Source organism: Cinclus cinclus, chromosome 1 (assembly GCF_963662255.1).
Source record: "Cinclus cinclus chromosome 1, bCinCin1.1, whole genome shotgun sequence".
Classification (NCBI taxonomy): Eukaryota; Metazoa; Chordata; class Aves; order Passeriformes; family Cinclidae; genus Cinclus; species Cinclus cinclus.
Window position 1 is genome coordinate 34,429,011 of NC_085046.1, and position 22,328 is coordinate 34,451,338.

A 22,328-nucleotide genomic window follows, 5' to 3' on the forward strand; every position below is an offset into this window, starting at 1 on the left:
GTTCATACTGTACTTTTGGAAGCAGTGCAGTATAAAAGTCTTCAGTCTGCTGAGAGCTACATATTTGGCCGATCTTCAGCTTGCAGTGTATAAACATATTCCTCTCTGTTTTTTCTTTTTATTCTTCCACTTCTCTTTCTCCTCCTTTCTTTCTCCTCAAGGAGATAGACTTTGGCTGTATTTTTCACGACTGTGTGAAGTTAGAAATCCGAGCGGATGCCTGTGCCGCCACCGCCGCCACCACCTCCACCTCCACCACCTCCACCACCTTCTGGAGGGCCCCCTCCACCACCACCACCACTGGTAAGACTGACTTTTCATTTCTATGGGCAAAAGCTTAACTGTAGTATCCAGCTCAGAGCCCACAGGATTTTGGCATGGATATTTGTAGCAAATATCTGGGGCAGATGTTTGTTTTGCTGGCACTGGTTCTTCTGTTCATTACAGCAGCGGTCTCTGAAGTGGGGTGTGTGAAATGATCCATTGGTGTGTGGGATGAAAATGCTGGAACTTCAGTCATGCATATGTATACTTTATAAAGAAACAAACCTATGTATATTGGCATGCATGCTCAAAATTTTTTTACTCCTTGGAGTGCATGATGAAAAAAGTTTTGAGATTATTAGAGTGCATATGGTGAGAATATAGCATTTGTGAATACTTTTCCAGCCAAGGGGAGTTCATTTTTGTATTGGTAATGTACAGATGGTAAGTATTAATTTCTTCATCCTTCTTACAGCTCCTATTAAGACTCACAGTGTTCAGCTGTACATTTTGCCCTTTCTAGCACGCTGTGTCTTCCTGGGGATACAGCACAATATTCTTTTGTACATGTGCAGGAGCTATTACAGCTTGTAACAGATCATTACTGTGTGTGTCATGAAGTAGAACATGTGCCTTGCCAGCATGTTTGCAATAAGAGGAGGATGCTCTGGGTGAATTTTCAGGGTATTACATTTACATACCTTCACAGTCAATTATTGTACCTATGGTAAAACCTATTTAAGTAATTCCTTGAATTCTATGATTAGTTGGTCATAACCTGTTTCTGAATCAAAATTCTTAAACTTTTTTTGAAAGAGTGGAACCTGGCACAGTTGTGTTCAAGTCATAAAATCTCTCCTGATGTTTTTTCATGTGTTTTTCAGTCACTGCTGTGTTTAGTCATAGAGTATGTCAGTCTCTGCAGCAAAACAGTACATGTACTTCAAATGTACTTCAAGTTTATTTTTTTAAGATCCACATTTCTCCCCTACGTTCCCTGGCACCTCTGCCTGTGTTGTTCCCAATAAGGTTGGTTGATTTTGTTTGGTATTGTTCATAATGCTCTTATATTTTTTTTTTCCAGAAGGAGGTTTCCTTGCAAGTTTCTCTCTGCTACTTTACAGGCTGAACCATTTTGTAAAACTCCCCATGAGTTGTGGAGATGAAGAGGAGGAGGATAAAGACAGCAAATGAAATAAGCAGTGTTTGATTATTTTCAGCATTCAGTTTCAACTCTGGCACCATGAGCAGTGTTCCCAATTAGCAATTCTTCTGGGCTGGTACACAACCTATACTTAGATGCTGAAATAAGCAGGCTGTATATTGTGAGCAGCTTAAAGTTCACAACTGCAATTAAAGTCAACAGAAGCTACAAATATTCTTATCCTAATAAATATATGTTAGTAAAGTATCTAGAGACATTTTTAGACTCCTATAAGATACGCCAGTTGTAAATGACTTGAGAAAGCTAAGAGGACCATTATGAACAAGTTTGGGATTTTTTGTTTTGCTGTCCCTTTTCTAATGACTAAACCCACTACCATGACAGGGTTTTGATACAAGAGGGCTTGTTTTCATATTGTAATTGGATCATTCTGTTTCAAATGGGGTGATCTCTGTATAAGATATGTAGAATTTGGAGTCAGCTCAATCTTGGTGACATGATACATACTAGATGTGTTTCTAGTTAATGTCTGATATTGAAGTCTTGCTCTTAATAAGTCTTGATACTGAGAAGAGTATATGAATCAACACAAATCATTAATAAAACAGCGTGGCAGGACATTGTTTTTATCTGCAACAGCAAAATTACTTTTCCCTGTCAAAACTGAATGAGAGACAGGATCAGGAATCTGTCTGGTGGGTTCAGCAGAAGCACAGAGTAGGAGGCAGCTCTCCAGCTGGTGCCAAGTTACAGAGCAAAATCTCTGAGTTGAGGAATCTGCAGAAACTTGCTACAGACCCTATTTTCTTTTACTAGAAAGCCCTTTTCTAGAAATTGGCATTTGTCTTTTACAGTTGCTAAATTGCCCAGCTGTTGTTACAGCTGCTAGATCTACAGTTGGGGGATGGAAAAAGGAGGAATTTTAATAGGCATACAACTTTAAGGAAAACCTTCAAAGCAAATAAGTTATTATTTGGCCAACAGCTGGCAAAGTTCCAAAGTAAACAGCACAGTAATTTTTATTATACTGGTGTGATTAAACCAGGGTAAGATTTGCATGTTAGCAATTAAAAGTTAGGTTTAAATTTTACTATTGATATGCAGGTGAGCCACTAGTTTAACTTATGTGATTTATGTTAAAAGAAAAATGTCTGTGTGTAGGTGGGGGTTTTAGAATCCTGTTGTTTTTCAGGATGCTATTGTATGGGTACCATAGACTTGTCTTGCTTTTCTAGTTATGGATGAGAACCGTACTTTCCTCTTGCTTTCACTATCAAGAGATTTTTAGCAGAAGTAGTCATCACGTTATCTTTTTCTCTGCACATTTTCTTTGTGAATATTGTGAGCCTTGATCCCGATTAATTTTGCAGTCCTTACTTCACGGAAATTCTAATCACTGTTGGCACATAGCATTTTTGTCCTGTCAGCTCCTTCTTAATGCAGAAGAAAGTTCTAGTGTTTTGGGTTTTTTTGCCTTGTTCCTACTGTTTTCTAAGACTTTAGGACTTGCTGATATTCTGTCAGTACTTGTAATGAATTTTGTTCACAAAAGTTGTTGCAAGACAATACAAAGTGATTTGGAGATTGTATTTAAGACGTGCTAGGAGCTACCTGTGCCCAACAGCCAAAAATCTGCTGGCTGTTACAGCAAACTTGAAACAAATTCCTGGATTTCTCAGGGGTGTCTGCTGTAGCAGATGTAGGTGGCTGAGTCAAAATGTAAATATAGATAATTAGATTAATTGAGCATGTCTTCAAATGCCTGCCTTCTGGGGGTCATAGAGATGAGAGGGGTGAGTAGGCAGGATAAAGCTGTGCCCTCATATATTTTTCTGGCACTGGTTTACAGAATTCAATTCTCGTTCCCTTTTCCTCTACACCTTAACAATGCACACTTAGATAGGAGGCATAGGGTGTTTGTTCTAAAGCTCTTTTAATTTATGGGGAAGTCATATAAGGTGGGGTTTTTTAATAGAGTTTTTGTTGGTGGTCTTGGCGAAGAGGGTGGTAGATTTGGGGGTTTATAAAACTTTCTGCTCATTAAAAACTTCATTTTATTCCCCCTCTATTTATTTTACCACTCTTGCCTTTAATTTGGCATATGGGCAACCAGGTTTGTTTTGGTTTGTCATATTTTCTGGAGTAGGTGTCACCACTGATAGTGATTAAAATTTTTCTTTACTTAATTTTCCAAGAAGAGGATCAAGAGAGAATTTTGCTTTGATAAACCCTGTTCACTTACTACATGTAGTGAAGGCTGCTTACTGCTGTGTAGCCTCTGTACATATGAATTTGTAATGTTAAGATCAGTCATCACCTATTAAAATGTTAATATTGGAGGAAGTGTGGATGCGTATCAGCCCTGCTGGGTTGTGCCTTACTCAGAGATGTTTGTTTAATGATTCATGGTTGTGGAGTTTAAGAAAATACTTCTGTTCTCTTGAGAATTGTTATGATTAAAGTCTTAGCATAGAAATTAACCCCCAAAATCACAATGGTTCAGATGATTGAAGTTTATAAAGTAGTATACCAGGTGTGTATTTGCTGCCTTGTGGCACACTAGAAACTAGGATAGCAAGAGGAGAAAGTAGTATGCTTACTTTAGTGATAGAAATGTGAAACTTGAAACAATGATGAATGCTAGACTAGTATGTAGATTAACTTTAATGATTAGCTCATTCTTGTTTAGCTAAAATTTAAAAAAAAAATTAAAAACAAAATTACTGTTGTAGATAAACCTATCAGTGTTTACCAAGTTTGTTATTCTCTTATTATTTTCTACTCTTGTAATAGAAAACTCAGAAAAGCAATTCCTCATGATATAATGCTGTGATAAAAGCATAATTTACACAGAAAAAAGATTTTCAAGGTTCAGAAAAACATAACGTGATGGTTTTCCTTGGAAGGACTTTTTTGCCCTCCTTCTTGCAGTAGTTAGATTGAAAACCTTGCTGAGCTGTTTCCTTCAGCCTTCACAAGAAATTCAGAGAGTTAAGAGTGTTCATCTGAAGTTGTGTGGGAGTTGGTTTTGCTCCTATGACATTTAGCACTACTGTTCTTTGGAAAGAGAACAAACAACATATGTAAAACATCTTGGCTGAAGATAATGATGATTTGTGGTATTTTTGATTTGGTCTTACCAAATACAGCATGAGAAGATACGTGCATATGAACACTCACATGCATAAATTTTTGGTCACGCTTGCTAATTATTTATTGTAAAAATTAAAACAATTTATCAATGTCCCCTAGACATGCAAGTGTAATACCAGAACAGAATTGTTCATGGTGCCAATTATGTAGGAATGTGTTTATTAAAATTTTATCTGAGCTGTATGGTCATATTTTGTACTTTGTCACAGAGTCTCTAGGCCACAAGATGCTAAAGCACAATATTAATTGCTGATAGGTAAAACACACCAGAGTGAGAAAAAGTGCAGACTTGGTAATCTTGTTGGTGACTGACTGATCATACAGACTGTGCTAAGAGCTGGACAAAGCACAACTGAAAATTTTGAGTGCTTTATTCCAGACAAAATAAAAGATACTGATTTATAGTGTTTTAATAATATCTCTCACACCAGTCTGCTTTCATAAAGAAGTGAGAGGCAGTCATGTAGGAAAATAAATCCTGTCTCTTTGTGTGGATTATTTGGCTTAATTTTCAGCTCTTGGAAAATTTGAGTTGCCTAGCTGTGGCATCTCAAAGTGTTGCTGCTGTAGCCTTTTACTCCTTTAGTCAGCAAATACAGAAAGGGTAAGTGGGAGCTGTGAAAGGTGGGGAAGGTGAAAAGAAAACATAAATACTAGGCTGGCATTGCTCTGTTTCATCTGGACAGGTACAGGGGCATGGACTGCATATAGTTCCTAGATGCTAATCTTCTTGAATGCTTCACTTGAGAACTCTTATTGTCACCATTTTAAAAGTATTTAGATAATGAGTTCTCTTTTTCAGGTTTCTTCATAATGTCATGTGTTTTATGTGTCTGAATGAAATGGAACACATTTAAAGAGCATTCTTTCTCTTTATTTTTCATCTGTACAATATACAAGTATGGAAATTGCAGAGTAGAGTTACCAGCTGTAAATGATCCAGCCCAGGTACCACAAGCAGCCTAGCTGCAGACAGCTAAAAGGTTAATTTATCATTCTAATCACAAAGTAATAAAGCCCTTAAAAGTCAGTACCCCATCTCTAGTGTATGCAGTGGCTACATATTAAATTCCACCTGCCAAATAATATTATACTTTTGGCCTTTTAATTAAAAGAGAACTCAAAATTATAACAATGCTTGAGTAGGACTTCTCTGAATGGCTGGAAGGTGAGAGTGCAAGAAATGCTAGTTTCTTATTATTGTCTCTTGGGTTAACCATAATTTTGTGTGGATGCTAAAACGCATTTTAGAATGATCAGTGGCTTCTGCACAGGTAACTGGGTTGGAGAAATAGCCTAGTATTCTTAGTGGGAGATTAAATTGTGATGTGTGTAGGTTGCTACAAGGTGAAATTTTTGTTCTATTACTCATGGTATCCCTTGTCATTCTGGGGACTCTGCTATGGTAGACTGAGAGAATGAACAGTGCTAGTGTCACCAGCTCCCTTTGTGATGTTTCTAGCCTCGTAGTGCTTGATGTTTTCATTGCAATGCCAGGCCCTCAGATTTTCTTGTTTATGTAAGAGTTTTCCCTTTCTTTTCATTGATGTAGAGGCAATCATGGGACCTTGAATCCCAAAAATTTAGAAATCAAAAGATAAAGTTCAAAATTATTTTTTTTAAGCCAGTCTCATGGTATTTTTGGTATTTGACTTGTGATCTTTCAGAACTGCTGGGAAACACTTTAGACATTTTATACTGCCTTCATTTTGGTGGCTTCTGTTACTGCATGTTTTCTTTTAGTATAAGTACAGTCAATTTACATTTAAAATGTGGGTGTCAGAAAGTTAAATACCTACAGAAAAGCTCAGCAGGTATAAATGATCCTACTTATTCTGTTGCATTTGTTGTATTCAGGTACAGAAATCTAGCAACCCACCTGGAAAACCTTAAGTACACCCTAGTGAATAAGCCCACTGCTCCTGCTGAGGCAGGAGCAATTGAGCCCTTTAGTACACCAGATTTTTATATTATCTGATACAGTGGTGCTAGCATAAGGTGCAGAGGGTTTATTGGGTGCAGTGGCATTGATTTCTGGTGGTGTTTGAAATGAGCGCTGGGAATGCAGATTTTGAAGAACGTTGCTCCTGCTATGCTGGTTCTTTTTGTGTTCTGTTCCCTGCCATTGTGTGTGCTGGTAACTTCAAGCAGGTGCAGAGCAGGCACCAGGCTCTGCTAACACTGAAAGGCCTCACTATTTGGGACTAAAGCCAGCACTAGGCTGTGGGGGTAGTACCTGGAAGAGATCCGTGACCAGTTTTGCACTGCTTCCCTCGCTGCGAGCTGAGAAACAAGGTTGGTGTAGACACAGCCTATCTAAGTACACACATTGCTTGATGACCTTTTCAACCTGGCAGGTTCAGACTGTAGAACTTTGTGCGATGATGGAGGCTCAGATCACAGTTAATCAGTACTCAGATGGGTGTAGGTGGAATTGTCAAGCACTGGTCCTGTCATTCTCTTAAAACAATTATTTCATTGGCTGCCAAGAAGCTATTTGGCAAATCCCTTCGTGTGGGTTCCTTCAGAAATGTTGGCTTGAGAATGAACCCTCGCATGGGAAGCATTTGAAGCTCAGCTTGCTAGAAGGCTTAGAGAGTGCCATGTTTGCCCAGGAAGACCAGGTGCCAAGAATTAATTAGTTTTGCCCTGTGCTTCACAGCAGAAATGCAAGTGGCTCTGATCATGCAAATGACTCTGCAGGTGGAGTCTCACACTGTGGTGAGGTCTCCCATACTTTAAAAAGCATTAAATCAGAGGTCAGAGCTCTCTTGTGAACAGAACCAAAACTGTCAGGTACCAGATCTCCCAAGCTTCTTTAGAAACAAGCAGCTTAAAATATTTAAAAGAAAAGACACCTACTTTGTTATTGAGACTTGTTGGATTTTTCCTTAAACTGGAAGGGGGGATTATTTAGATTATTTTATTTTATATTTGACAGTGCATGAGTGAAACCACACCTGATGCATATGTAATGAAAATACAAGAAGGATGACAGTGTTTTTCTCTATGGTACTCCTGCTTGTGATGTGCTGGAAACTGGGTTTATTATTTTAATAAGCTCCCTCTTTTTGTTACTACTGCTTTTCTTGGCACATCCCTGGTGGAGACCTTAGCTGCTGGTTTGAGAATTCTTTGTAAAAGCAATGCTCTTGCCTGCTGGGCAAACTGCTGCAAATGTAAAACCATTAATTCCTGGCATAACTCTAAACTAGTAATAGTGGATTGATCTTGGAATCAAGTTCCAAATTTCTCTGGGGTTTCAGATTTCATGCTGAGCTACAAATGGATAGATGACTTCTATAATGTTGTGCAATGTCAAGGAAGACTTGCTGGTCAGCTTGCAGTGAGATTTTTGGTCAATGTCCATATTTTACTTTGTACCAAAACAAACTCGTTCTTTTAATAAAAAGTTATGACGTAGTCTGTTAGCCTGCTGTGGCATCTTACTGTCATTATTACTTTTTTCTGTCAGTTCTGCTTTTGAAAAGCTTTGAGGAGCTGAATTCATTTAAATATCTTAGTCCTGATGGCTACAGGAATCTCCTTATGGAACACTTGTGGTCAGCAGCTTGTGGTTAAGTGGAAGGAAGCTACAGAGTAAGTTGCTTGCAAGCAGGTCTCTCCTGTTCTCTCTCCACTCTTTTTTATCATCAGTGGTCCCAGAAGGGTATTTTAACAGACTCATGCCCTTTGAGGCCCTTTACTCAAGGTCTGTGCCCTTCTAGACTGTTAGGAGCATTAACCCAATGCCTGACTTCCCTTCAAAGGAGTAGGAGATTTATGGCTGGATGGGGATCTAGTCATCATCTCTCCCTTTGTGTTCCCCTGCTTGGAAAGTCTTTTGGTGCCATATGGGTGGTAAGAACACTCATCATCCTTCCTCAGATGGTTTAGCAACCACAAACAAGCTGTGTTTTTCTCTCATATTCTCAGCTATCTCTGACATGATGCATATACTGCTTTAGGCAGTTAGCTTCACCTTTTTTATCCTCTTTCATGAAAAATCTGTATTTGTTTACACCAGAATTTTGGTTATTGTCAATATATAAATAATATTTGGAGAATTTTGTTGTATTTCCAGTGGTTTCTGCTCTTTCTTTATGCATCCTTTATTTAAGGTTTAGATGTTTTAGTTGTCTCTCATTGACAAACATTTTCTTTGACCAGACCTGGCACCATCACACCTGCACTGCTTCCACAGCTCTTGTTTGTTTTTCCCTACCTGCTGTTTTAGATGCTGGTTTTAATTGTCCATTTCCATGTTTGTAAGCTTTTTCTCTTGCATTTTTTAGTTTAAGTTGGGTCTTTGAATAATGACAGATTGCATGTCAGAGAAGGCCAGGACTGGCTCAGGCACTCTTTTTAAAACTTTTTCCCCTATAAATATTTGTCTCTGTGATCAAATGTCCTTTATTCTAGAGCTTTCTGCTCAGTCTTTATCTTGCTGCACTGTCATTCCCTTCCTTAAAAGCCAAACCTGAGGTGTTTAATGCTGCAGTGGTAAAAATCACTTGCCTCAACCTCGATCTGTGCAGCTTTGGCTGAGCATAGCAGAGAAAAATAAGAAAGCAAGGGGTGTCTTCAAACTTATTTTTCACTCAAATATGTACTGCTTATACCTTCTGCCAGTACCTGTACTCCATCTCTGCATTGAGTCTGGGGGATTGTATCTACAAAGGGAAAAATTGGTAATGGAAGAGAGGAAGGTTAATTTCCACCAGATTCATAGAAATAATTTCATAGAGAGCTCTCCTCCTGCCCAGAATAAAATTCTGATGTCAAATTCATTGATTGGTCTTTAATTTTATCATTATATGTCTCACAAAATAATTAGGGAAAAGCTAAAAGTATTTTGACTTTTTTGTTTTGTTTTGTTTTAGTTTTTTATCTAGTACAGATAAATAATTTTCTACACAAGTGTCTTTTCCTATAAAACGTGACCAGGAGAAGGAATCTACTGTCATGATACAATTCATTGCGTATTGCATAATACTCAGTACTAGTTAGTTCTCTGATTAAAGTGTGTAGTGCCTTTGGATGAAATAATGCTTTATTTTATCTTACTTATGGCTCCTATCTAATGTAGAGTTTTAGTACTGCATCATCTTTTTACATTACCTGATGGGTTTACTCTGAAAGAAAGGCCCACGACTCCCTGGCTATTGGGTTGTCCAGAAGTCTAGAGGTACATTTTTCCTGCAGCTGTCCTGTTTATGTACATCTGTATTACCCTGAAATACTTGACAAATGCATTAAAGAACATATTTAAAATCAGAGTAAATGCAAGCTATTTATGGGACAGCAGGTATGAATTGTGACTGAACTAGCTGTCCAGAGGATTTTGCCTTTTCTGTGTGCAGGGGTACTCTTTAAAATCCAAAGACAATAATTACTATTAATATAATTTTTTTTAAAATGGCTGGTGCCTTCTGCATTTACATCACTTTAGTATCTGAGCACGTCTATCTCTTAAATATTTTAAGTATCATAGGAGCCCAGAGGGTAGGTTGATGTTCCCATCTGTCTTGCAGGATATAACGTGACATTCTCAAGGTGATGCAAATATCACAGCACAGTGTACCCAAAAATGGAGCTCACTGGCATGCATTTCAGTCACTTTTCCCTAGAAAAAGACTCTTAGTTCTTAATTTGTCTGATACAACTCAATTTAGGGTGCTAAGATTGTGATTATTCAGGGCCAAACCTGGAGTGGTCCATGTACATAGAAAGTGTAAAAATAGAGAGTTGCTCTTCTAACCTAAACAATCAACTGTCACAGAACTCCTAACTATAAGAAGCTGTTACAAGCCACTGGCTGTGCCCCTCCACCACAGGGTACTGCACATCACCAAGTAGCTCTGCACAGGACCTGGTGACTTGTGCTTCTCAAAAAGCACTTCTGTCAGAGAGGATCCAGCCTTGATCTGAAGCATTAGGAAGAGATTGATAACATGCTGCTGTCTGCAGCTTGTCTGTTTGCATCTCACATTAATTCACCAAATGCCTGTCTCCGCTGCCTGATCCTCACCACCATTCCCAGTACAGGTTGTCATGTGCAGGCAGACCACCACTTAGACAGACTTCAGGGCTGACAGTCCAAACAATGCTGCTAAAGTCTGAGCTGTTGCCTCCAGTGTTTTGAACACTGCTTTGCCACTTTCTTTTGCACCTCCAGGTTTCCACAATGTAATGTTAAAAATCTGGAAGCCAAAACTGAGCTTCTGATTCCATTTTTGTTCACGCTGCTTTTTCTGAAAGGATGAGATATATTGGAGGACTGCACTATCCCTCCTTTCCATACTTGCTAATTCAGCCTTGCTGCTGGTGCCCCCTTTCAGGTCCAGGCTTGTGGGACTTGGAATGCAGGCTTTAATTTCAGAGATATGACCATTATTTGTAATCCTGTCACTTTCAGTTTCACATTTGACATTTTCATATTGTGCATTTTTTTTCTCCTTTCCTCCCTCCACCTCAGCAGTGGGGGAAACATATTTTGGTTTGTTGTTCTTTTCAAACGGCCTCAAGCTGCAGTGATTTAATTCTCTCTCCCTATATTCATGCTGTCCTCATTCATATCTCCACTAGTCTAAGTTACCAGCTTCAAATTCTGAAATGTTTATTTCCAACATTGATTATTTATAGTCTGAAACATCACTCAAAGATATGATTTAATGGCATTTTCCTTGTAAAAATACCAAAATACCAAATACCATTTACCTTTTAAAAATACCAAAAAACAGGTATTTTGAAGACCTGACAGCCTAAACATTAGTGCTATACTTTACTGCATATCCCAGCTGAGTGTGTAATTTAGGACACTGAAACAAAACGTGGTGGAGTTGGGCAAGATGAAAAGGAAGTCATTCTTACGTTCAGGCTATTTACATGCGTGGTTTGTTCCATTCTGTTTCTAAGTATCTACTAAACGTGACAATCTTTGTGTCTGAAATATCAGCAGAATAACCTAGTGGTTGCTAAGGTAATGAGAACCCACCCGTTCCCTTTCCAATTCCTGTAAATAAAGTATGGAATTTAATTTCATTCTGTGTTACCTGAGGCAGATCAGGCATCTGATGAAACAAATGATCTTCACATTCTTCTCCCCTCCCCTTCTGATTCTCATTGAAGTACTGAGATGTTTCTCTTTTTGTAAATAAATGAGGCTGCCCTGCAGATGGTGGAGTAGAAAGTAGCCTGAGAATTATATCTTTTGTCTTGCAGCTGTTTTCCCTCTGTGACTTAAAATGTATTTGTCTTCCTGCTGAAACACTTCTAATGTGTGTGATCAGAACTAAAGATTTGACAGCCATAAGAGTTCCTCTTTCTGTTTTTCTCTTGATGCAGAACTTACATGTTTATTATCTGTGCTTGTGCTATGAATTGCAAGCACAGCATGAGTGTGAACCCAAGATTTATATCTTCATCAAAGAAAGGAAGATTCTCTCAAAAAACAATATGGTAAATCCAGGAATTTGCAAATTCTGGACACTAGTAGATGAGTGGGTGAGATACTTACCTGGTGAAATGATTCTTGGCAAGGATTATCACTTGCCTTGGGAGTGCAGGCAGCAAACAAGAAATCCAAAGGAGCACTGACTGCTGTGCAACCAGGCAACACTATTCCCCAGACCATCTTGACTTTGTAGTGGAAAAAGAGAATCCATATCGAGCTGTTCAGCAGCTAATCAACCATCCGAGTCCACCAGGCTGGGCACAGAAGATTGTATCTCTTACATAGATGAGGAGGAAGAAGAAACGGCTGGGGAATGGGATGGAGTCCTGCTTGGAGCAAGGAAATCTGTTATAAAAGAAAAGCAGCTTGTTATGCTGCGTTATGGAATGGCAGAACCATATTCTTGGTTTTTTTATGCGGCAGATTTTTGTCTTGCTTGTATTACATTAATATCAAGTCATGGGTCACTTGCCAGAGGTTGCCACAAGTGGGTTATTTCAGCCTAATAGCTGTCTGGATATCAAGACTTTATATTCTAAGAGCCAGGGAAGGAGATCTGGGAGGTGGACAGCTGGCATAATATATGGACACTTGAACCCGGAAATGAAAGACAGCTGCTGGATCTAATTTTAAACACAGCTCTTGACTAGATCCCTCTGTATCCTGCTTGTCCTGCTACAGCAAAGTCATTAGTGGGAGTAGAGAGACAAGAAGTTGAAGATACTGGTAAAGAGCTTGTGTGAGGAAGGGAATCACCCTTGTTCAAGTTATGGTATTTCCATTTTTCACAGTGAGTACTGTCAGCTGCCAGAGAAGGGGAGTGGAAATAGTTTGTGGCTGGGTACATGGTCTTAACACTACTGACACGGGCTGCTCTTCTGGGACCTCGTAATGGCCAGTGGGACTCCCTGTTCTGCAAGTATGAGGGCAGGCAGCGCTGTTTCAAACAAAGAAAATGTAACAGACTGGGGGTTTTCCTAACGTTTTAAAACAACACGTGGGTACATACCAGCCAGGTTGTAATTCCGAGTTTTTACATCAGGGCTGGGGAATGCAGCGGCGTTAGCGGCGGTCTGGAGCTCCATCTAGCGGGGTACGGCAAATCCCGCTGGCTGGGTTTGGATTTTTTTAGCAAGTACAAAAATAACTACGAATAGTACGGTACTGATAGAATTCTTCACTTGGGATTAGCGAGTTATGTACATTATTAACTCAGCAGCTGGTTAAGTGTTTTCAAGTTTCTGTTTTGCTTTCAGAATGCGATTACCAAACTGGGTTGGTTTTGGGGGGGGGTTTCAAAGTGTGACTGTATTGTTTTGCTTTATTACAGCAATGATGCTAAAATTGAGGGCTGTGGAAGCATTTCTGGAACTCGTTCTCTTTAGGGAGTTAGCTAACCTCTGGGAATTTTGGAAGCAAGCAGAACATTACTCCTCTGATGTGAAGATTCCCCTCTATTAGACAGCTCTATTAATCACAATAGGTTTAGGAGTAACAGTTTTGCTGTTTATTATCTGCTTTTAAAAAGTGAAACATCAAATTTTTTTAAAGATATATTTATATATATATATATATATATATATATATATATATATAAACCAGGAAATTTGAAGAAGCAAGAATAAAAAATAAATTTTGTTTGTTATATTACAAAACTTTAAAATCCAACTTGACTTTACATTTACCAATGGTTAGGTAACTATTGGTTAGGATAGAAATGTTACTAAAATATAATTGTATTATTCTTAAGGCATTCTACTTAAACTGGTGTTAATCTCCAGTACAGAGAGAGTCTAAATAAGTTAATGATCACATTCAAATATAAGTGCAGCATGCATTTATCTATCTCTTTTCCTAAGAAAAGTGGATAAACCATATTTACTATAAATTGACATACAAAAATTTTGATGTAAAAGCATTGTAAATAGCATGATAAGAGCTGACAGAGAGGCAGCTGGAGCTGGAGTTGTGGGACAGAGGCCATAAAAGGCCAAATGAGGTCACATTTCATTTAAGCATGACTCCTAATTTGCTTTCAACAGTATTAGCCAAACTAATATTAGATTTGTGTTATATTTAAACTTTCAGCTTTCCTGCCTCCTGCACAAACAAATGCTGTTCCTGTTGATTTGACTCAAAGGCTTGGGAGTGACAGCTCCCAAGGAGGGCTTATTTAAAATCTTCTATCCCATGTTTGCATCTTTTTAAACGTGAATTTTCATCTGTACCTCCCATCTAAAGCTCTTATTGTCAACAGGCAAGCTCAGAGATACCAAAATTGCGAAAGGAAGACCAAAAAGCACGAAACGCACTCTTGGCTGATATCCAGCAGGGAACTCGCCTAAGGAAAGTGACTCAAATCAACGACCGAAGTGCACCACAGATCGAAAGTGAGCATGTGCTCCTCAGTAAGGCCCTGTAAGGGGGAGCTTTGCTGAAGCCTCAGGTGGGAGTGGAGGTCAGATGGACAGTTTCAAACTGAAGGGCAGGTTTGAAGGTCAGCAAAGGTCTGCATCGTCATATGGCTTTAGGATGCGGAGAGGGGACACTTTCTAAACGTGCATCTTGCTCTGAGATCAATGACTGTTAACACTTCTTGGTATGTCTCCAACTGATTATCACCTTAACAGGCATTCCTTGTTCCAAAATAAATAATGAATGATGAAATCCTCCAGAACATTTCAATAAAATAATTAAGTGGGAATTGTTGGATCTAGCAGAAGAATTGTTCTTCATTAGATTAAAAAAAAATGCAGAAAAATTCTGGAAACATAAATTCAGTATTAGGCCTAACACAACTACTTCTTGGTGTCATGATTTGTGTGAGATTGAGGAGCACCAGAGGGTGCTGTGCTCCAAGGTACAGGTCAGAGAGAGATAGCAATTCCTGTAGCAACAGTGCCGGGAAAGGTTTGGCTTTCCCTGTTTGTTGACACCAAGCAGTGTCAGGGAAAGGATTAAGTGATTTTCTGATATACCCTGGGTTTTTCATTCTTTTGAACAGAACCCAAAGGAGATAACAGAGATGGAGGTAACCCAGCTGTTAATAAAGGTGGCTCTCAGCAGCCTCTGGGAGGTTTATTTGCTGGTGGCTTTCCTGTTCTCAGACCAGCAGGCCAGAGGGACATGACAGGTAAGGGCTTCATTTGTATGAAAGCATAACTGGGTGGGCAAAAATTTGGGATTAAAGTACTTTGGGATTAGCTCTACTGATTGATTTTATTGGTTTTTTTTGTTTTTTTCTGAATGCTTAGTTCATCCTGTGACCATGGAGGGTTCAATTAATATTGTGATTGAAGCTACCTTTCTAGATCTCAGGTGCCTTATTCCTTAAAGCATAAAAAGCTATCGCTACACTTGTTAAGAAAGAGATTAAATAGATCTCTTTAACTGAGCTTTTTGCATTGTTTTAATGAAAACTTTTAATTATGCCTTGAAAACAGTATTGAAATCTGAGCTTATCAGTTTGAGCACAAATGGCAGTCATATTTCCTTCCCTCCACTAGTGTGTATTTCTATGATATTACAGGCTTGTGGATTACTTTAAAGATTCATATTTAAGTTTTTGCCCTCTGGATTTTAGAGTATAGTTTTGATGCAGCAAGGTAATTTACTGATCTGAAAAAGAAGGGTATTGTTGCCTCACAGTGACAGGAGGAAGGCACATGTGGGAGCCCCACTGCTACTTTCACTTCAAGAAAGTACCAGCATCAACGAGGGATGACTTTTATAGTCACAGTAATGACCTCTGGCACTGTCAGGCAGCTGTTGCCTTCTCAGGCAGCACAGAGAAAAGTAGGCTTTTGCAAGGAAAGCCAGAACTTGGCTCTGCCTGGAAGTTTTTTGCTTCTAAAAGGCATGCAAAGATGTCATGTTGGGGCTTTTGACATAGCTTCAGTGGCAGTAACTATTTTGAGTTGTTCTTAAAACTATGGCCATGCCTGTATGAGTGTCAAATGAGATGCCTTTTCTGACATCTTGCTTTGTGATAAATCCTTGACATTTACTCAGGAAAAGACATTTTTTAAGTACAAGAGTCTTCAGGCATTTGCTGTCAAAAAGGAAATACCAGAACCTGTGCCTTCCAGAAAGCCTTTCATGCATTGCTTTTAAAAACTTGGCTTTTATCCATGGAGTTGAGGTTTCTGTAACATTTATGTGAGTTTTTTGATCCTAAGCAAGTACTTAACTTGTAGGATGCCAGCTGATGTGTGTCAAACTGCTCATGTACTTTTTACCAGTACATTTTCTTGATGCCCAGCAGGGCGTACCAGGCAGGATGAGGCTGGTGTGAAGGGCCCCAGACTCTGCAGAAAAGTTCCTTCTCTTTAAACTGTTTCATTCTGCAGAAGCTGAGGAACAGGGAGGGGAGCAGGATCTCCCAGCAGGTCTTCACATAACTAAGCAGAATCCCTGGTGTCCATTGGAATACATCACCTTCTAAGTCCTATTACAGCGTGGGCAACCTGTTGGATTGCTCCGGGTGAATGAGTTTAATGCTTTTGGGTATCCACTGGGGAGGGGAAGATTAAGAACTTGCCCTTGCCGCTGTTGGGTCCAATCCCGGTGTGTAACATGTGGTATCTGGTTTCCAGCAGGGAAGCCCGGGCAGCCCTCCGGAGTCCGAGCAGCATCCCCCAGACCCTCGGCACCGCCAAGCAGCGGCGCTGCCAAGGCCAGCAGCAGCCCCTCGCACCCGGCCGAGGGCCCGAGGGCCGCGGTCCCACCGGAGCCTCCCGGCACCTCCCGAACCGCAGCGGGAGCGGGCCCCGGGCGGCCCAGCTTGCCCGCCCCCCCTCCACCGCCTCCCGCTTCCAGCAAGCCTTCCCTCACCTTCCCTCCTCCTCCCCCTGTGCCCCCTCCGGCCGATCGCCCCGCCAAGGGGGTGACCCCCGGCGCTGCTCCCCCGCTCCCTCCCCCTCAGGCTGACAAACCCGCCAAACCTCAAGCAGGCCCTTCGCACCCGCTCCCTCCTCCTCCTCCCCCCCCTCCTCCGCCGCCGGTGCCCCCCTGCAGGCTGCCGGGCAGGGCCGTCGAGGCCTCTGCGGCCGCCCCCGCTCCGGCCGAAGGCAGGGAGTGTCCCCTTCCCACACCGCCTCCTCCTCCTCCTCTTCCTCCTCCGCCGCCACACGCGCCCCCCAACAGGCTCTCGTTTCCCCCCTCCCCGGCCTTCTGCGGTGCCGACTTGCCCCCGCCGCTGCCCCCCAAGGCTCCCCACTTGCTGTCACAGTTGCACAAACCAAGCAACATCCAGTCGCTGCCGCTCCCGCCCACCCCCGGGCCCCCTCAGCCCGCAGCCGCCGTGGAGACCAGGAAGAAGAGACCCGGCCGAGGCGCAGGTGAGAGCGGCACCTCTGAAGGAAGGAGGCTTTTCCCTCCCTTCGGCTAGCAGGGAAAATCACAGAATGATTTGGCTTGGAACGGGACCTTGAAGATGACCCCTTTCCAACCCAGACCATTCTATTGCACTGGTGACTGGAGAGCATGGAGGGGCAGGGATGGAGAGTACACGTGGGAGGAATACCTGCAGGTGGCACGGCTGGTGATGAACACCCAAAACATCCGGCTTTTTGAGATGTCAGGCAGATCTTAGCACCGGACACGTATGCCGTATACTTTAAGCTGCCACTCCTGGAAGCAACATGCTGATCAGTGGAGGCAAAGCCTTGGGACCACTGGGCTGCTTCTTGCTTTGTGTTGGCATTGGTGTGTCTCCAGCAGTGTGGTACCCTGACAGGCTCAGGTGGAGGAGCAGAGTATACACCATGCTGTCTGCTCATGTGCCAGCCTGCCCAGGACATCCCTTTACCGCTGTATTCATGCAGGGGTGATATTGGCAACAGCTGGGAAACACTACAGGAGCTAATGAAAACGGAGATGGGGCAGCTACCAGCCGTAGGTGAGCAAAAGCAAATCTGGCTGCAGCCCTCTGCTGTTCAACAAAGAAGCAGCCGGTGCCTCCTGTGACCAAGGTGGTTGGGCCAAAGGTTTCTCCAGCTACTTAGGAAGTGGGGGTATTATCAGCATTTCCTTGAGTAGATGATAGAAGGAGATTTTATAAAACTCTTAGCATGTAATGGAAATAATAAAAAAGATGAGTCTAGACCTGTGTGGGTTTGAGAAATGGAGACAGCTGCTTAACAGGGAACATCTGAAAGAGAATGTTCTGTACCCTGTATTTTAGCAGCCACATGTCAGGAAAAAGATTACTGGCTTCCTTTGAGAGCCAGGGGAAAGGCTGTGTAAGTACAGAAGATAGGTGCCTTGTGGTGGTGATTAATGCTGCTCAGAACTCTCTGATGAACTATTACTTATGCCAAGATGCCCATTTCTCATGGTAGTTCAATTTGTATGTTTTCCATAAAATTCCACTGCCTGTCTCTTGTTATGTAGGAGGTTAAGCAGTTTTGAGAGGCTGCTAACTTGGAGGCCTTGGGCTCCCTCCCCCTCACACAGCTCCTGTGGTAGGTCTTCCAGATGTAAACTTTGATGACAACTCCTTGCAACTCAGTGAAATGCACAAGACTAATGGTTATTCCACTGCATAGCTGCCAAAGTGTCAGGAAATTTTCTTTTAGACATACCACCTAGTGTGGTTGTTTTGTTGATTTCCTTTGTTTTAAAGAGACTGCTTGTTCTTGTGAAAGTAGAAGGATAATCTTCCCTTCAAGACTGGAACAAAACCACACTTCAGAATGTCACATTTTCCTTAGAACTGGAAATGGAAAGCCCCAGCCAATCCCGATAATGGCTTGAATTTAATACTTGATGCCATAAATCTGTGGTCAGGCTTGGCAAACAACAGCTATGGGTATGTTTGCCCCAAATACTGCATTCTTTCTATACCCCTTCCACTTTTGTGTGTCATTTACTGTTGGGTTTAAGTCATGATGATGTTTATATGCTGGTCTCCTGTTTTTGTATTTTTTTTTTTGAAGGAACTGGTGCTGGGAAGCTGGTCACACCTCCACAGCCACCAGCAAGATCCCCAACAACTGAACTTACAAGCAAATCTGGAGTCTCAGCCTGGGCTACAGCTCATGACCCCTACACACCACTTAAAAATGGAAATATGCACATCATTGGTAATATCATTAAATTAAATCTCTTGGCCTCAGTTAATAATTTTAGTAAAAAAGCCTGTGTGTGTCTCAGACCTCAAAAAGCTCACTCAAGATTTTGTCCTAGCAATAACAGGGTAGTATAATAGAAACATCTTTGTACAACCTTATGAAATGATATAAAATTAAGGCCTTTTCACAGAGGATTTGAATTCAGTCAGTAGAAAAGCATGCACAAGTATACTTGCAAAGTTACTTTAAAATATGAAAAGTTCCCATAGTGTGCTTATATTACCATTCTTAAAACTAGATCATGGACATTTAGAGGCTTCTATAGGGAGGGCAAAGACCACTAAGAATTATTTCTGTGGTCTGGTTAATTGGCTGTTCATTCTTGTTTACAGCTATATGTCTTGAAAACTACCAAAGAATACCTATATTACCACAATGCCACCAATGCAGAAAACTGAAATGGCAGACATAAGCTTAATTTCAGTTTTCATAGCAGGCAGTGATTGCAATTAAGGCAAAAAACTTGGATGGCTCACAGAAGTACTCATCAAGATGGAATGAGCCACTATCAATTCCAGGGGAAAATAAGCCAGCATTTTTAATTGAAATTACTTGTGGCAACATTGTTGGGGTTTTTTTAAGTTTCTCTCTAACAGCAACTAATATTTATTCCCTGAAACTTCCCAGATGACTTCGAATCAAAATTTACTTTCCATTCTGTGGAAGATTTCCCCCCACCTGATGAATTCAAACCATTTCAGAAAACATATCCTAGCAAGATAGCCAGAGGTAAGTGTGTAAACATGAAAAGATCTGATCATTATCAAGAGGTTAAAAAATGGGGATGAAAAACAAAGAACTGAAACAGCATTAGTATAACTGGATTGCTGGCATCAGCACAGAGAAGAATGGGATTTGTCACAGTGGCAACAGGAACCAAAGATATAATGAAAAGCACTTACTCTAGAGTCTTACAACAAATTACATAATAATTTAGAGCTAACAACAAATTATGTGGCTGGACATGCAGCCTGTCTTTTTAGATTGCTAAATTTGTTAAAAACTGTCATGTTGTAAAACAGACTTGGGCAGCTACTGAGTTTGATGGTTTTTGTTCACTAACTTGTGAAATCACAGAGAAAGATTATTTGATCCGTGTCTTCCATTAAGTATTTTGATTTAAATCCTGTGCATGGTGTTTTACACCTGCATGCCTGAATTAAAGAGACTTAGTACCTGAACCTTGTAAGGAGAGTGATAAATGGTTGAACTTTGCTTTATTTTTTCTCCCTTTTTAACTTAGAAACTTAGAATCAGGTCATTGTTGTATCAGCAGTTCACCTATCCAGTTTTGAAAATGGGTAGCTGTAAGTGCCAAAAGATGTCATGCCTATATTCTTCTTTTTTATAAGACCCAATTTTCTGTATTATTAGATCCCAAATTTTTAATTAACCTTTTGTTTTGTTTCCATGCTAAGGTACTTCATGTGACTTCATAGCAGCCTCAGTCAGACTAAATTGTCTGCTGTATATTCTGACTTTTTACTGAAGGGCTGCAGAGCACAAGTAATATATGTGTGTATGTATGTAAACATATGTATATATATATGCATATTTATTTATATATCAGAGGTAGCAGATAAATGCAGAATCCCTGCTATATAACTGCATCCAAAATACCTATTTAAAGTCTGTTCTATTTACAGATCCCTCTAAAAATCCTCCATTAAGAACACACGTGAGATGAGAAGAGTCTCCTGATGCTCTCTGGACTAGTATTAAAAGAGAAGATCAAGATAATATATAAAACAGAAGGGGTTCCTGTTGCAGTGATTGATTGTACTTGAGTCACAAGTACTGCAATATTACCATTTCTATAAACTGTAAAACAATATAAATTATACCTTTTGAACTGGCCTACATATTACAGGAATGCTATACAGGCTTTTAAATTACTGTATATAGGTGAATAATTTTTAAGCAAAGCAGCATAAAATTTAAATTCTTTGTAGTGTTGAAAAAAATTCTCATTCTTACCATGCTGACAATGTTACCTCAGAATGTTTTGTGCTATGTGCCCATAGTTCTTTTTTCCCTTCCATCATAATTTTTTTAAATTCTCCAGTTATTATTGAGACATTTTTTCAATGAACTGTCAAACTAATATACTATCTTTAGTCTGTTTTTATGTCTCTTCACTTCTTCCATTCTGCCTGGCCACAGATTGCAGCAGGATGTCATTTTCATGAAGAGATGGGCCTGCAGTCCTTTTCTCATGAGGCATGAAGAGGAGATGCCAAGGAGCTGCAGCTGCTAATGAATCTACCTCCTAATGCTTACATATCCTTATAGGATTGTGTCTGAAGAAGCCCAGCTGGGTAGGGTGGTCATGGACTTGACAAAGATGACAGAACCTTTCCAAAGCAAAAAAAAAAGGAAGTTGCTGTACTGTGAGCAAGTGAAAAAAATGGTGTGTGTGCCATGATGAGTGTGTGTAAGGACACATGTCCTGTCTTTTCCTGCTGGCAAAAGTGGATTTTTACCATTTTGGTGATAGATTGCCTTTACCCAGCAATTAGAAGGCCTTTGGATGAGGGGGGTCTACATTTTAAACAGAAAATTTACCAGCAGTGAAGGGTCATTGTCCAAAACATACCATATGGAACACGCAGCCCCCAAAGCAGTTGTTGTCTCAAATAGTTGGTTGGGAAGAGTAAGAACTTAGCAGCATATAAGACTTGAACTACTGCTTTTAATATTCAAAACTTGGTATCTTTGTATCAGAAAGTATTTGTATTTAGTTCTTTGTATTCAGAACTTTGTATCCCAGATGTTCAGATCTGGTCCTAAGATATCTATTGCTAGCAAGAATTACCCTTATTCTAGTGCATTGGCAGGAGTGGGGCCAGGTCAGGGAGGTGATTCTTCCCCTGTGCTCAGCACTAGTGAGGCCACACCTGATGCGTGGCCACATGTGCTGTGTCCAAATTCTGGGCTCCCCAGTGCAAGGAAGACATGGCCATGCTGAAGAGAGCCCTACAAAGGGCCACAAAGGTGATTAAGGGACTGGAGCATCTCTCCTGTGAGGAAAGGCTGAGAGAACTGGGACTGATCAGCCTAGAAAAGAAGAGGCTCAGAGGGGATCTCTCCAATGTGTATAAATGTTTGAAGGGAGGGTATAAAGATGTAGCCAGACTCTTTTCAATGTCCAGTGACA

General features: G+C 40.6%; 1 protein-coding gene across 1 annotated transcript; it reads left to right on the plus strand.

The window, feature by feature from the left end:
- The first annotated feature begins 216 nt into the window (after positions 1 to 216).
- Positions 217 to 20,858, plus strand: WIPF3 (WAS/WASL interacting protein family member 3). Its single transcript, XM_062502435.1, has 7 exons — positions 217 to 303; positions 14,296 to 14,428; positions 15,043 to 15,171; positions 16,634 to 17,377; positions 18,977 to 19,123; positions 19,799 to 19,900; positions 20,818 to 20,858. The coding sequence occupies exons 1-7, from the start codon at positions 217 to 219 to the stop codon at positions 20,856 to 20,858; spliced, it is 1,383 nt and encodes a 460-aa protein (XP_062358419.1).
- Positions 20,859 to 22,328: the final 1,470 nt, after the last annotated feature.